This window comes from Prionailurus bengalensis, chromosome D3 (genome assembly GCF_016509475.1).
Source record: "Prionailurus bengalensis isolate Pbe53 chromosome D3, Fcat_Pben_1.1_paternal_pri, whole genome shotgun sequence".
Classification (NCBI taxonomy): domain Eukaryota; kingdom Metazoa; phylum Chordata; class Mammalia; order Carnivora; family Felidae; genus Prionailurus; species Prionailurus bengalensis.
The window spans coordinates 79874096-79889724 of record NC_057356.1 but is presented as its reverse complement, the minus strand read 5'-3'; the positions used below and the strand labels follow the sequence as shown (position 1 = coordinate 79889724).

Genomic DNA, 15629 nt, shown 5'->3' with positions numbered 1-15629 from the left:
TTTATTATCTAATTGCTGTGATACCTTAATGCGGAGGGAGATTTGTCCATTTCTTCAACTAAAAAAGCTAAGATTCTGTATTACCTGTGAGCATTAAATTTTTCATTGCCTTGTTAAGGAAATCAAGCAGGCATGCTGTGATTTTTTTTTTTTAAGCCTTGACCAAAATCTTACATCTTACATAAAAATTAACTCAAAATGGACCACAGATTCAGACTTTTAGGAAAAGCATCAAAGAAAAATCTTTGAGATTTGGGCTAGGAAAAGAGTTAGGCTTGACACCAAAACCATGGTCCATAGAAGGAATAATTGATAAATAGGACTTGATGAAAATTAAAAGCTTTTGCTCTGCGAAAGAGAAGACCCTGTTAACAGAATGAAGAGACAAGCCCATACTGGCAGAGCATAGTTACAAACTATGTATCTGACCAAGGACTACTATCTGGAATATGTAAAGAACTCTCAAAACTCAACAGTACACACCAGACAATTTAATGACAAAATGAACAGAAGACCTGAGAGCATATACAGATGGCAGAGAAGCTGAAGAAAAGATGTTCAGCGTTGTTAATGATTAAGGAAATGCGTATTAAAACCACAGTGAGGTATCGTTACACGACAATCAAAATAGCTAAGATAAAAAGCAGCGACACCAAAAACTAGTGAAGATGCCAAGAAATTGCTCTCAGATATTACAAATGAGAACATATATGGTATAACCACTCTGAAAAGAGTTTTAGTTTCGTATGAAACTAAACACACAACTGCCATGAGATCCAACAATTGCACGCTGTAGTATTTTTCCCAGAGAAATCTCCTGCACCCAGGCGTTTATAGCAGCTTTATCTGCAATGTCCTTCAGTGCTTAACATGGTTAAGCAGGCTGTGGTACATCCACAAGTGGATTACTACACAGCAATAAAAAGGATGAAACCATTGGTACATACAGTACCTCAGATGAATTCAAGACCATTAGGCTGAATGAAAAAAAATAGATTCCCAAAAGGTCACAAAGTATTACATAAATGATTCGACTTACACAACAGTCTTGAAATGACGAAATTATAGAAATGGAGAAGAGTTAGTGGTTCTCATGGGATAAGGCAGAGGGTTGGTGCAGGGAGGATACATGCGGCTCTAAAAGAGCATCATGAGGGATCCTAGTAATGATGGAAATGTTCTGTGTCTTGACAGTATCACTGTCAATATCCTGGATGCGATACTGTACGATAGTTTTGTAAGATATTACCTCGGGGGGAACTAGGCAAGGGGTACATGAGATCCCTCTATATTATTTCTTGTAATTGCCTGTGATTATCTCAAGGTAAAAAGTTTAATTAAAAAATCATAATTCGTGTCCCTTTCCTACTGTTGAAATAAATATTCAAAATGTTAAATAACATTTTTGGGTTCCGGCCCGTCACTGCAGGTCAATTGCCAATGATAACATGAAAAGAGCTCCTTTCCAAAAAAGTAGTATTCTCAGAAGAAAAAGTGCTAACAGAATATTGGGTTATTTGGTTGTTGTAATTTTTATTTTGCGGTGCTTTTAAAATGTGCCTGTTCTATTATGTGTAATCTATCTTTATTTTTTTCCAGCCTTTTTCTCATGGTTCTCGTCATATCAGACATTATGGCTTTGGTAAGGCATTATTGGATATTCAGTATAAATAAGATTGAGAAGTTAAGTGCTGATTTAATTTAATCAAGAGAAATCTGAATGCATTTCTGTACATGAAATCCTTAGATATTAAGTTAAAAGTCCTGGCATAATTTACACATATAAATTACTTTCTTTTTATATGACTTGTGCAGAAAGGGTGTTCTTCTGAAGGTATCAGAAGCCTTCCTACTTGATTTATTTCAATCTGTCATTTTATACCTAGTCTTCCATGGTGCATTATGTCTGAAATGAACCTTCCATAGGAAGTTAACAGGAAAAGCTAACTTTAGATATAGGTAATACATCATTTCCCTGCTTGAAATGTTGATTATTTTAACCCTTCTCTCAGATTGAGAGAAGGGAGGAAAGGAAGGAAGGAAAGAGGAAATAGAGCTTTTTAAGTTGGAAGATGTTACCAAGTTGATGGCTCTAATAAGTGAGTTCTGAGTAAAGAGCAGGTAGGCGAGCCTCTCATATGGAGTATATTCACAAAAAGAACATACTTTACACCTGCAAGTTCAGGGGGTTCTCAAAACTGCTCTCAGGTTTGATAATTCGCTAGAAGGACGAAACTCACTGAAAATTGTTATATTCACAGTTATGGTTTATTATAGGAAAGGATACAGATTGAAGTTAGCCAAGGGAAAAAACTCAGAAGGCAGAGGGTCCTCTGGTCCTCTTGTCCTTATGGAGTCATGACAGCATCCATGTGTGACGTACACAGAGAGTCCTGCCAACCAGGCTCACCAGAGCCCCCGTGTCAACCTTTTAATGGGGATCAGTCACATTTTGTTCCCCTGGCTGACCTTTAACGTCCAGCCCTTCTAGAGGTGGAACTGATACCACATGGCCCAAAGCCCCCAATACAAGATTGTCCAGTGGCTAAGGCTCCAGGCAAATACACCCATCAGGCATGACATCCCATGGGCCTAGATGTCACCCCAAGTAACTGAAGGCAAAGGCCAGACTTCTCTTTGGGCAAAACTAATTCTTCACTATACAACATCCTATGCTAGAACTGATTAGAGACACCAATTAGCGTAACTTCCCAAATCAGATTCCTAGTCACTTGATTTAGATGAGAGCATTTTTGTGTTCTATTGAACTGGATATCCAGTATATTTATGAAATTGATTACACATAATAATGTCAGGACAAATCAGCTTTCAATTTTGCTCAAAAGGGGCCAATAAACAAGACATGTTAACAGAAGGGAATTTAAATTCTGATTAATTTTATAAAGAGTCATATTGCTTAATTTAGCTTACAAAGCCATTTGTGGCCTAACTTCTGCTTACTTGACCTGCATCGCCTCTCACCGTGTTTTCTCCACACCAGCCTCACATTGGCCTTGCCACGCTATGCCTGGACTCTTGGCATTTATATAGGTTATTCCCTCTCGCAGGAACATACTTCTCTGATGTCCTCAGACTCCTCTTTCAACTGACTATTACTTTTTACTTAGATTTGTAGACTTTTCATTGGGACAGCCTTCCCTTCTACTCCATCTGGGGTATGTACCCCTTCTTCTATGCTCCCATAATTGCCTGTGTTTTCCAGTGATAACACTCTTCTCTCTCTCTCTCTCTCTCTCTCTCTCTCACACACACACACACACACACACACACCTAATAATTTTATTGAATTATTCACTAGATTATACAACTCCTGCAAGAGAGTTTATTTGTAGGACCTAACACAGTGATTAGCACATAGTACACTGCCAATAAATATTTGTTGATAAATGGATGTTATGGCTTTTTTCCACATAGGTCTTTGGTATTACATAGTATCTTTTATTAAAATTGGTTATCTTTGGGGCACCTGGCTGACTTAGTTGGTACAGCCTGTGACTCTTGATCTCGGGGTCATGAGTTCAAGCCCCACATTGGGCATAGAGCTTACTGAAAAAAGAATTAAGTTAGTTATCTTTATTTCTAGTTATTCATAAATGTCACTTTTGTGTTCATTTGAATGGTAATGCTATACCTAGCTTTAGTCCAAGGAAAAATTCCTGGAAAGGGCATATTCTTCTAGCGTCTAGTTAGATAATTGGTTATAAGAGGTCAGAAATCTGAAACCCATAATCCTAAAACATTGTTTTTCAGCTGAATCCAAATACCTTTGTTTTTGATGGAGCCCTATTTTGTTTTATTTTACAGCATTTTTTCTTCTTGGTCAAGGATTATGGCAGCTGGCTTGATATTGGAACAAGGTGCAGTATATATTCATGTAGAAATTCTTAACAGTACAGTAAAAAAAAAAAAAAAAGTAACTTGATACCTTAGTAGAAGGTGCCAGTTTGAGTTTTGAGGTAAGCATAGCAAGTGGCAATTATTTTAAACCTCTGGAAGTGAGACCCATCTCTCCAATTCTCGGCATTAGCACGTTAGCAAGCATTTTCTTGGGATGGTGTAGGGATCGATGGGAACCCTGGAGAGCAGGGAAGGTGCAAGAGACACTGCTTGAATCCAACCGGGATTTTCAGAGAAGGTCACTTCCAGAATCTGCGTGTTCTCCATATCTGTCAATCTCTTTAGAGAAATGATGCTACTCAGTTGCAGTATGAAGTTTATGTGGCAGTTTCAATTGCATGTAATCATTATCTGCCCCTTAGAATCTTTAATATGAGAACATTTAATGTGGGAAACATACACCAGTGTTACTTAAAGTATAATCTGAACCAAAAGTCTATTTTTTCTTTGTTGTGATTTGACTGTGAATGATTGCTCTAATCTGTTACATTTCTTCTCTTTGAAAGAAAGAGAGTGGGAGCATGAGTGGGGGAGGGACAGAGAAGGGAGGAGAGAGAGGATCCCAAGCAGGCTCCACACTGTCAGCACAGAGCCTGACATGGGGCTTAAACCCATGAACTGTGAGATCATGAGCTGAGCTGAGATCAAGAGTCAGATGCTTAACTGACTGAGCTACCCAAGCACCCCTAGACTGATTGTTTCATTCAGTCAACATTCATTCAGCACTTGCGTTGCTGGGAATTGTGTAGGCCTGGGTGAGACTGTTAGATCTTCTCTCCTTTCTTCCTACCTCTTAGGCAGCTCACTCCCGGTACTGCCTCGTTATTCATAGACGTGTTTGCCTCCCTGCCTCATCTGATTTGAATCTCTTTCATTCAATGTGTGCCAGGCATGTAAAGGTCCTCCCTAGGCCATTTTGTTTAACTGCTCTTAAGCTTGAATGCTTAGGGAGAGTTTTGGTGTCTCCTCCTCTGATCCCAAAGTGTCCAGACAAGATAACGGGTCAGAGCATGAGCTTTAGACCAGGGCAGCTAGGGTTGAACAGTTTCTGCCACATTTTAGCTGAGAGACCATCTGCAAGAGATCTAATCCCTCTCACCTCTCCCCTGTCTTGTGTAGTCGTCCGAATGAATTACTCCATGTAGAGTATTTAGCACAGTGTCCAGCATCTAATAAGCTTCAGTAAAGGCAACTATTAGTATTGATGTTATTCTAGTCTTTATCCTTCACACTGCTTCTTGTGTTTGACATACTTCCCTTTACTCTCCAAAGTTTGATTTGTTTTCATCTTAGACATAGGCCAGAATTTTGTTTGGAACATATTCTTGTTAAATATAGTATTTTTGTGTGAGACTTCTGGGGTTTTTTGTTTTTGTTTTTTTTATAAAGAGAGTGTGTGTGTGATCAGGGAGAGAGGGGCAGAGGGAAAGAGAGCATTTTAAGCAGACCGTGCTCAGCGCAGAGCCCGACGCAGAGCTCGATCCTACAATCCTGGGAATATGACCTGAGTCGAAATCAAGGGTCGGACACTCAACCAACTGAGCCACCCAGGCACCCCTTTTCATCTTATTTTTAATTGTGGTAAAATATAGATAATAAAGTTTACCATCTTAATGTTTTTTTTTTTTTTAATTTTTTTTTCAACGTTTATTTTTATTTTTGGGACAGAGAGAGACAGAGCATGAACGGGGGAGGGGCAGAGAGAGAGGGAGACACAGAATCGGAAACAGGCTCCAGGCTCTGAGCCATCAGCCCAGAGCCCGACGTGGGGCTCGAACTCACGGACCGCGAGATCGTGACCTGGCTGAAGTCGGACGCTTAACCGACTGCGCCACCCAGGCGCCCCACCATCTTAATGTTTTTTAAGTGTGCAGTCCAGCAGCATTAGCTTCATTCCTACTGTGTAGGAATGTGATTATCACCGTCACCCATTTCTAGCACCGAGAGTTAGGGGGAGCCTGACTGTAGAAGAGAACGCGGGCACTTTTGGGGTAATGGAAATGTTCTGCACCTTAACAGTGATGATGGTCACCTGGGTGCACCATTTGTCAATGCTCATCTAACTGGACACTTAAAAATTAGTTCCATTTTCCTACATATAAATTATACGTCAAAATTGACTCAGAAGGAAAAATAGAAGAAAAACTGGCTAATAGCAAACAGATCTAAAATTGAAGCGAGTGGGTTATAGTATAAGCAGGCTCAGTTCTCCTCTTTCCTAGCAGGGACTGAATATATAATGTTTTAAATCGATGTATCAGCTAACAGCACCATAAAGACATTTATGTTCAGGAGGTAAAGCACCAGAAGACCTAAAAAGGGAAGTGACTAAAGCAGCCACCCTGAGAAGCGGGTAAGGAGGAAGGAGGGCTGTTGGTTTTCATTATAAATCTTTCTCCACTATTTTGTGTTTTTAGCACTGCATGTATAACTGATAAAAATGAAAGGAAAATGGATAAATGAGATGGGAGATCAGGAAATAGAGTCATAAGTGTAGAGCTCTTTCTAGCTCAGTTAGAAAGGAAAGGAGAGGGGCTCCTGGGTGGCTCAATTGGATAAGCGTCCGACTTGGGCTCGGGTCATGATCTCACGGTTCGGGGGTCCGGGCCCTGCGTCAGGCTCTGTGCTGACAGCTTGGAGCCTGGAGCCTGCTTTGGATTCTATGTCTCACTGTCCCTCTCTCCGCCCCGACTTGCACTTTGTCTCTCTCTCTCTCTCAAAAATAAACACCAAGAAAATTGAAAAGAAAGAAAAGGAGAAACGTGGAGCAGAAACCACATGGAATACCCTCACTTCTCTCTAAGATTTTATTGTCATTTCATTTAACTCATGAGCATGAGGAATATCATAGTCGGAAGGGATGAATGTCTCTAGATACATCAATGCTAATTACCCGTTGTCAAAGCTGGGGTTCTGGAGCCCGTATTGGGGTCCAAATGGAGTAAGCTTGTTTACAGAGTAGAGTAGAGGCCGAGACTTACCCACAAGGTCAGAGCATGGCCCTGGACTGCAACACAGTGACCGCACGCCCAGTAGTTGGTTATTTGAGATCGGGGTCCTGAAAGACATGAGGAAGGCAGTTCGGAGGGAATCGGTTTACGTGGGTAAAAGGCAAAATAGGACAGAAGCTGGAACTTAAGTAGGAGGTCCAGGATGCCAGTCAGAGGATTGCCCAGTCATACCTCGGCCACAAATAACCTGCATTGGTGCTGCGCTGCAGTGTTTATGGTGTCTGCTAACACGGTATTTCATGTGATCTTTACCACAATGCCGTCAAGTAGCTATTTTCCACGGGAGCTGTATTTACTATCTTCATTTTAGAGATGAGGACACTGTGGCCCTACGGAGACTGTGACTTGCTTCTGTGACTTGTAGAGAAGGCTGCACAGGTCCGCAGGACAGCACTGGACGAGCCGCCGTGGTCTGTAGTATCCCCCTGCCGGTCGCTGCCTCTACTTGCGGTGAATTTCCCAAAGCCTTTGTTTTGTACCTCTGCTAAGCCCTTTTTTAAAAGTGGCTTTGTGTCTGATCCTGTTTGTGATTGTTGCAAAGGAACCATTCACTGCAGAGTTTTGAGCACTGTACATTTAGGATTTAAAGGAGGAAGAAATATCGATGAGGAGGGAAGGAGCCAAAAGTAGTTGAGTCTGCCCTTTGAGGCACAAAAGTTTTCAATTTTTACGCAGTCCAATTTGCCTATTTTTGTTACCTGTGCTTGCGTGATCTTTTTTCAGAGTCTTTGAGCCATTGCAAAACTTGTACTTAACATCTAGCATGACGTTCTCCCTGGCACTTGCATGGTACCTCCAGGCCTATTTCCCGCATTCCTTTACACAACCATCATGGGAATAAAGTGTTCATCAGAGCACAAGATAATTGCAGAAAGAGAGACTACAGACGCATAAGACAAGCACTGAGCATCATTCACACCAAAGGAAACAGAATGGTGCATTAGCACCCACAGGTCAGGAACGCTTTGATGACCCCCACCCACTCTGCAGGGCTAGCCGGGAGAAAAGGATGTTAACTCCATGTTTCATGCTATAATTTACTTATGATATTTATGAAAATATTATATAATTGGTTAATGCTATAGAGGGTTAAAAACTACGCTGTAGAAATATTTTGTGCTAATAGTATTTTTTTGTAATGGGAGCTGCCCTTCACATATGGTGACCACATGTACAGGTTTATCTGGAAGGGTCCTGGTTTATGTCTGGTGTCCTGGTATAATCATTACACCCTCATCGATAGAGCGTTAAAATCCAGAGGGGATGGAAAGGTGATAAAAGCATAGGCAGTTAGTTAAGTTAGGTTAAACTGCACTTCAGCTCCGTCTCAGGGCTTTGCCCTCACAGATCTAACTCCCTTCGGTGAAATGGGGTGCTTGCCCTGAGAGACTTCTCGAAGGCGGGTGAAATAGGAGACTTCAGAGCTCGGTTCTCTTCATCAGGCTGAAGGCAGTGCCTCATAAGTCCCCACACACTCTCCTGGTCACCCCTTGCTCTGCTCTGCTCGTCTTCTTTGTCCCATATTATAATGTCCAAAACATGCCCTCGTAAGGAAGGAAGATGGTTGCAGAGGGGCGTGGGGGGTGGCAGGGGTTGGGATGGAGAAACAAACTGAAATCTGAGTTAGAGAAATTAGGCTTTCTAATGGAATCACCCGGACTGGGGCTGTAGTGGGACGATTTTGTTTTGCCGCTTCTCCTGTTGACAAGTTAGAATTCTGTCATCTTCTCTTGGTGTCCTATGTAGCGGTAACAGCATGCACCGCCTCAGTGAGAGCCGTGTGGTTCAGGCTCTGGTGGGCAGGAGTTGCTTCATGCATCTTTGTCGGCATCCAATTTCTTTTTAAATTTTTTTTAATGTTTATTTATTTTTGAGAGAGAGAGAGAGAGTGGGGAGGGGCAGAGAGCGAGGGAGACACAGAATCCAAAGCAGGCTCCAGGCTCTGAGCTGTCAGCACGGAGCCTGACGCGGGGCTCGAACCCACAAGCCGTGAGATCAGGAGCTGAGCTGAAGTCGGACGCCTAACCGACTGAGCCACCCAGGCGCCCCGGCACCTAATTTATTGCGAGGAAGAGGCTTGGATAATGGCTGGAAAAGAGGCTTCAAGAGACCGAGCTAAAGCACCATACAATCAGGTTCACATATCAAAAGCTCATTGTTGTACTTTTTCCTGCATTCTGTTGGTGAGAAAGTTGCTTTTTAAGTTTTGGGTTTCTCATTATTCCTGTGTGAACGTATATATGAAAAGCTGAGTTGTTTCTTATCACGTTGCAGATGTTACTAAACTTATTGGCAGTGTTTCCTTACCAGGCCCGAGTTATTTGAATTATGTTCCTGCTGTAGTTTTCCTTTGTGACTAATTTTACTTCTAAACTCCTTTTTATTAGTAATACAGTTAATAACTCCAGCTCTAATATGCCTGTTATACACAGGGATGGAATGTTGTCCTTTTGTCCTTACTAAGTGATTGCTTTATGAACACAGAAAAGGTGAGACTGTGTCCCAGGATTCTTGAGGGGACTGGGAGCTCACCAGCCCTGCGAATGTGGCCTGCGTGTGGCTACGACGGTCATAGTGTCAGTGTGGCGATTGCGGTGGGTTTTCAAAATAGGTTTGCGACATTCTTCAGCAATTAGTTTCAGGTTAACAAATAAGTAATAGTTTCTTTAAAAATAAAGATTGTAGGGGCGCCTGGGTGTCTCAGTTGGTTAAGTGTCTGAACTCTTGATTTCGGCTCAAGTCATGATCTCTTAGTTCGTGAGTTTGAGTCCTGCATCAGGCTCCGCACCTATGGTGTGGAGCCTGCTTGGGATTCTCTCTCTCCTTCTCTGTCTCTCTCTCTCCCTCTCTCTCAAAATAAATAAAATTTTTTAAAACTTTTAAAAACAAATAAAAATAAATAAATAAAGATTGTGTTGGGATGCCTGAGTGGCTCACTCAGTTTAAGTGCCTGACTCTTGATGTCGGCTCAGGTTGTGATCTCGCAGTTCATGAGTTCGAGCCCCATATTAAGCTCGGTACCTACAGTGTGGAACCTGCTTGCGATTCTCTGTCTGTCTGTCTCTCAAATAAACTTAAAAAAAAGTAAAGATTGTATTATCAGGGCCTGAGACGGTATTTGCGTTTATGCGTATAGGCCAATATGTTTCAAAATGCATCTTCTGAGCAGATTTTATCAGAGTTAAATTGAGAATCTTACAGGAATCTACTCTAGCCAGTGTAGTCAGCTGAGCCTGTGGTTCTCTGGAGGACCTTGTGGCATCAGGTGTTCTTTTAACAGCCATGTGAAAAATATTCTGCCCAGGCCATAAAACTGAGCTGGGCTGACAGAGCTACAATGTAGCATTTTCTTCTTTTGATCTTTTATACTGTATCTGCATTCACAGCAGGTCATAAACTGAACAGAGTACTGCCTTTTATATGGTGTGCTGAAAGAAGTGCATTTCTTAAAACTGGAGAAAAAGTCCTTTGAGGTCATCTTCATAACTATAAAAACATATTTAAATTTATGTTCTAAATGTGTTTGGTGTGAAGTGAATAGAGGCAGGATCATCGGTTTGATTGGTTTGATTTGATAGTGGTGTTCATTTGGAGTTGTTTCCTACATGCACTGTTGTTGTACTTTATTAAAATACAGATGATGACGGGCGCCTGGGTGGCTCAGTCGGTTGAGCGTCCGACTTCAGCTCAGGTCATGATCTCGCGGTTCGTGAGTTCAAGCCCCACATCAGGCTCTGTGCTGACAGCGCAGAGCCTGGAGGCTGCTTCTGATTCTGTGTCTCCCCCTCTCTCTGCCCCTCCCCAGCTTGAACTCTGTGTGTGTCTCTCTCTCTCTCAAAAATAAATAAAAACATTAAAAAATTGAACAAAAATACAGATGGCAACTCAAGTGTCATTTCTCTTTAGATATAATGATAACTTCTCATTGTGTTCAATCTATTTTAATATCCTCTGAAATATCACTAATAAGTGCGATAAAATATCTTTACTCTTATAATGAATACTAAGCTTTATTAAAAATCAGTGATTCTCAAACTTGTCTTCTCCAGTACATCCGACAGATTTGACCTGCTTCCGTTGCCCCTTACCCTGATTGAAAAGTACAATCAACCTTTTATCTATCACCCCTTGTACAGGCTGAATAGGCCTTCCTGGTGATTCTATATGCCCCTCCACACAGACACCCTGTCCCTCTACCAATCACACATGTACACCTTGAGAATTGCTGATTTAAATGATGTCAGAATAGTCAAGGCGAGAGAGTGGGAACAGCCAAACTCATTTACAGTTGAAATTGAATGCTGCTTTAACTCTGGTGTGCTGAGATGATACCAAGACCTGATTGATGGAAAATATCACAAGCTGAATGCCTTATGGCTCAATTGCATGAAGGTGATGAGCTTCACGACTGTTTCCTGCCAATAATGTTAGCTTAAATGGGCCCAAAGTTTGTGATTTCAGGCCACTCGAAGGAGATAAGTGATCTATAAAATACCTCTTATAAATAGACTTCCATTAAATTTAGGGATAGTCACCTATCTACTGGTGTCATGAAACTTACCTTGTTAAGAAACCAAGTCATATTTAATACGTATTTGTTTTAAAGTAATTTAGGAGCACCTGGGTGGCTCAGTCAGCTAAGGGTCCAACTCTTGCTTTTGGCTCAGGTCATGATCTCACGGTTTGTGGGATCGAGCCCCAAGTGGGGCTCCACGCTCTTAGCCCGCTCACGTGCGTGCTCTCTTCTCCCTCTTTCTCAAAATAAATAAATAAGCTTTTTAAAAAATTTAAAATATTAAAAGTATTTAAAATAATTTAAAGTGTTAAAAGTGATAAAAGGTCTAAAAAAAGCAGAATCTGGGAGATAGTAGCTTTGACTTAGAGATTCATAAAGAAATGTATCCTTTTTCCTTTGTTTAGATTCCTTGACTGAAACATTTACTTCCCTGAATTTGAATTTGGGTAACGTTTGGGGGGGGGGGGGGGGAGGGTAGCTGGTAGTTTTGTTGAAGTACTTCTAACTTCCATCAAAGCACAGAATGGTGTGCTCTAAAATGCCAAACTACTAAACCTGGGGATATCTTGGGGAGTCTGTGGATGTTATTCAGAGGGAGCAAGAATTAGAGGCGGAAAATCGTCTTTGTTTCTAAAAGCTGGATTTTGAAATTCAGTTTCTATTGGTGACAAAGACACAGGCAGTGCCAATACCAATCAGACATTTTCATAACACGTTGCAGTTATTGGACATACCTCAAAATATTTGTGCTCATCACTGCTTCTGTGACAAATTTGTTTTTTAACGTTTTGATACCTATTTCCAGATCATCGGGGTACCTGACTGGCTCAGTTCAAAGAGCATGTGACTCTTGCTCTCGGGGTTATGAGCTGGGTGTAGAGAGTACTAGAAATAAATATATAGATAAACTTAAGAACCATCACTGGTATCTTTTGTAATTCTGTGTATTTCATGTATACATTTAGAAACATTATTTAGAGAGCTCTCCTGCTCTTTCCCATGTGTGTTGTGTCTTCCTGTAACATGTTTCTTTTTCTCTTTCTGTAGCATCAGCCACTACGTGATTGTCATGTCCATGACCATCGTTCTGGTGTTTCTCAATGGCCTGGCCCACCTGCTCACGACAAAGAAACTCAGATTCTGTGGCAAACGCAAAAGCCACCTCATATGATGTTGCCCAGGCCATCATTCAACGTCTGGATCCTGCCTCCCATTCTCCTTTTACACTAAACTCTTATCGAGGATTCAGTAAGAAAATGGACATTGATGTACAGCATATTCTGCTCCTACAGAGAAAAAGACATGCGGAATTCTGAGTTTACAGGTTATCTGCAATAAAGGAGCTTCCATTTTCTTGGGTTTCTGTGTGTGTGAAATAGTGGTTCTGTCTGTGCAAGGGCATCGTAGACTTTCTCCATTTTCAGTTTCTTCCTTTAGCTGTCGGCCCCTCTCACTGAGCTTTTAGAGCACCTGGAACAGTCGGCTCAGCAACCGCGCAGCGTCCCCTAGATGCGGCCGAGAATGTGCTCCCGTGGGGGCGGTGCTGCTCACGTCCACAGCCAGCACTGGCTGAGCTTGGAGCAGGTCACCCGGCTGCACCACAAATATTTATCAGCGCTCAGCCCTGGTTTTGCAAGGAATGATAACGCTAGAAAGAGAATCAGGATCTGTTCCTTACCGAAGCTTCAGTAGAAACAGTGTTGGCAGGCGTTTGCCATTTTCCCTCGGAGTGCAGCGACACTGTCTTCTTAGTGCTCTTCAGGGTTTTCATAGTGTCCCAGCCAGGTGCAGGTTGACCGTCCCTTTTTTTTTTCCTTTTTTTTTTTTTTTTTTTTTTTCATTTCTGGATTCCCATTGGAATTTCTGTAGATAGAAAGGTAGAAAATACTTGGTGTTTGTGTCTGATTCAGGGAAAAATTTTTAAAGGATTAATTTTTACTTGTAGACTCAGTATCTGTTACCCGCATAGCTTTTATCACATATTGTTTCAACAGAATTCTTTAAGTCAGTGGTTAAACTTTCTGACCATATCATAGGAATCAGTGTTAAAATTGCTTATCTTTCTGGTTGGAAGATTCTAGCCCAAAGGCTTAGAGTCCTCTCACTAAATTTAAATTTCCATTTGTAAACTAATTCTAACGGACAGAATAGTTTGAGAGTAATTTTTATTTGGGTTTTTCACAAAGTGACCTTTATGTATCACTGTAGACTTGGCCTTTAGCCCATGGCGTGCCAGTAGATTTTGGCTGATGCTAAGCTTTGCTAGTCTGAGTCCCACTTTTTAAAAAATTCCTTTTGAATTAAATTACTGCATTACTAGTTCACATTAATGACCAGGAAGCCCCCTACAAAATACTATATTTTTTAAATTGGCCGGTGAGTGAACAAATACAATTTAGAAGATTCAGAACGCAGTTTGGCAAAACGCACTTTCTTACTTTCTGCTTACAATGAAGTGCGGTAATAAGTCGTGATAGTACTTCATGTACCAATGACAGAACTATGGTACAAGGAAAGAAAGAGACGTAGATTTCAGTGTAAGGCCACCTGCATCCGTGTCTGATATAAAATCTTGCTGGACAACTAAGCAGCTGCTGTAACGGATGATGGTATTGGCAGGTACGGAACCCGTGAACTTTCACGTTGCCTCAGGATTTTTAATCGGTTTTTTCACAAGTCAGCGAAAACCGACTTTATATAAACACCATTTAACTCCTTTTATGCCTAGTTTTACCTTCCATCTTTTCCCAGATTTCCACACAGAGGAATTAATGAATATTTTATTATGACATTGTAAAAGGTGCTCAGCGATTTGCCTTTATTTTGCTTGAAGCACGTCTTCATGTTGTCCTGAGTCCATGTGAGCTGACAAAAGAGTGATGTGTACTTGCAGCCGTGGGCTCGCCTTGCCGCACTGTTACCTGGACCCCTCAGACTTTGGGGAACAGAGATCTAGACAGGCCTTTTCTGTTGTGCATCTTATCAAATATCTTAGCGTTTTGAAATGCATATTTTTACATTGAATAACAGAAAAAATAAATATTATTTAAATGTATTTCTGTTTAAGTCATTTACTTTTTCATTCTAACTATTAACACCAGATTTCCAAATCAAACTTAAGACATTTGCTAGTTAGCATTTGCTTAAATTAGGAATTGCTATAGGAATTAAAGGCAGCATATCAGGTTGAGAAAATACTGAACAAAAAAGCCATGGTATGTCACATGGACCGTGGATAAACCTTGGAGGATACTCTAAGGATTTAGGAAGCTACCTGCAGTCCATTCATAATTAACCAATGTTTTAATTCTCTGTATTATTATATTTAGTATGCACTATTTAGAACACAAATGTCTTGGCACAAAAACAGACACTCAGATCAATGGAACAGAATAGAGAACCCAGAAATGGACCCACAAACATATGGCCAACTAATCTTTGACAAAGCAGGAAAGAATAGCCAATGGAATCAAGACAGTCTCTTCAGCAAGTGGTGCTGGGAAAACTGGACGGCGACACGCAGAAAAATGAACCTGGACCACCTTCTTACAACACACACAAAAATAAACTCAAAATGGATGAAAGACCTCAATGTACGACAGGAAGCCATCAAAACCCTCGAGGAGAAAGCAGGCAAAAACCTCTCTGGCCTTGGCCACAGCAACTTCTTAACACGTCTCCGGAGGCAAGGGAAACAAAAGCAAAAATGAACTATTGGGACCTCATCGATATTCAAAGCTTCTGCACACCGAAGGAAACAATCAGCAAAACTGAAAGGCAACCAACAGAATGGGAGAAGATATTTGCAAACGACATACCAGATAAAGGGTTAGTATCCAAAATCTATAAAGAACTTATCAAACTCAACACCCAAAAAACAAATAATCCAGTGAAGAAATGGGCAAAAGACATGAAGAGACACTTCTCCAAAGAAGACATCCAGATGGCCAACCGACACATGAAAAAATGCTCCACATCACTCACCATCGGGGAAATACAAATCAAAACCATGAGATACCACCTCACACCTGTCAGAATGGCTAACATTAACAACTCAGGCAATGACAGATGTTGGTGAGGATGCGGAGAAAGAGGATCTCTTTTGCATTGTTGGTGGGAATGCAAGCTGGGGCAGCCACTCTAGAAAATAGTATGGAGGTTCCTCAAAAAATTAAAAACGTTAA

The 15629-nt window shown here is 41.2% G+C and overlaps 1 protein-coding gene across 1 annotated transcript in view; it reads left to right on the top strand.

Moving 5' to 3' along the window:
* PIGN (phosphatidylinositol glycan anchor biosynthesis class N) overlaps positions 1-12802 on the top strand; it is a 105037-nt gene extending 92235 nt beyond the window's left edge. The window contains 3 exon segments of the mRNA XM_043559018.1: positions 1600-1642; positions 3826-3878; positions 12493-12802. Of these exon segments, the coding sequence (XP_043414953.1) occupies positions 1600-1642; positions 3826-3878; positions 12493-12616 (220 nt within the window). The 3' untranslated portion in view covers positions 12617-12802.
* Positions 12803-15629: the final 2827 nt, after the last annotated feature.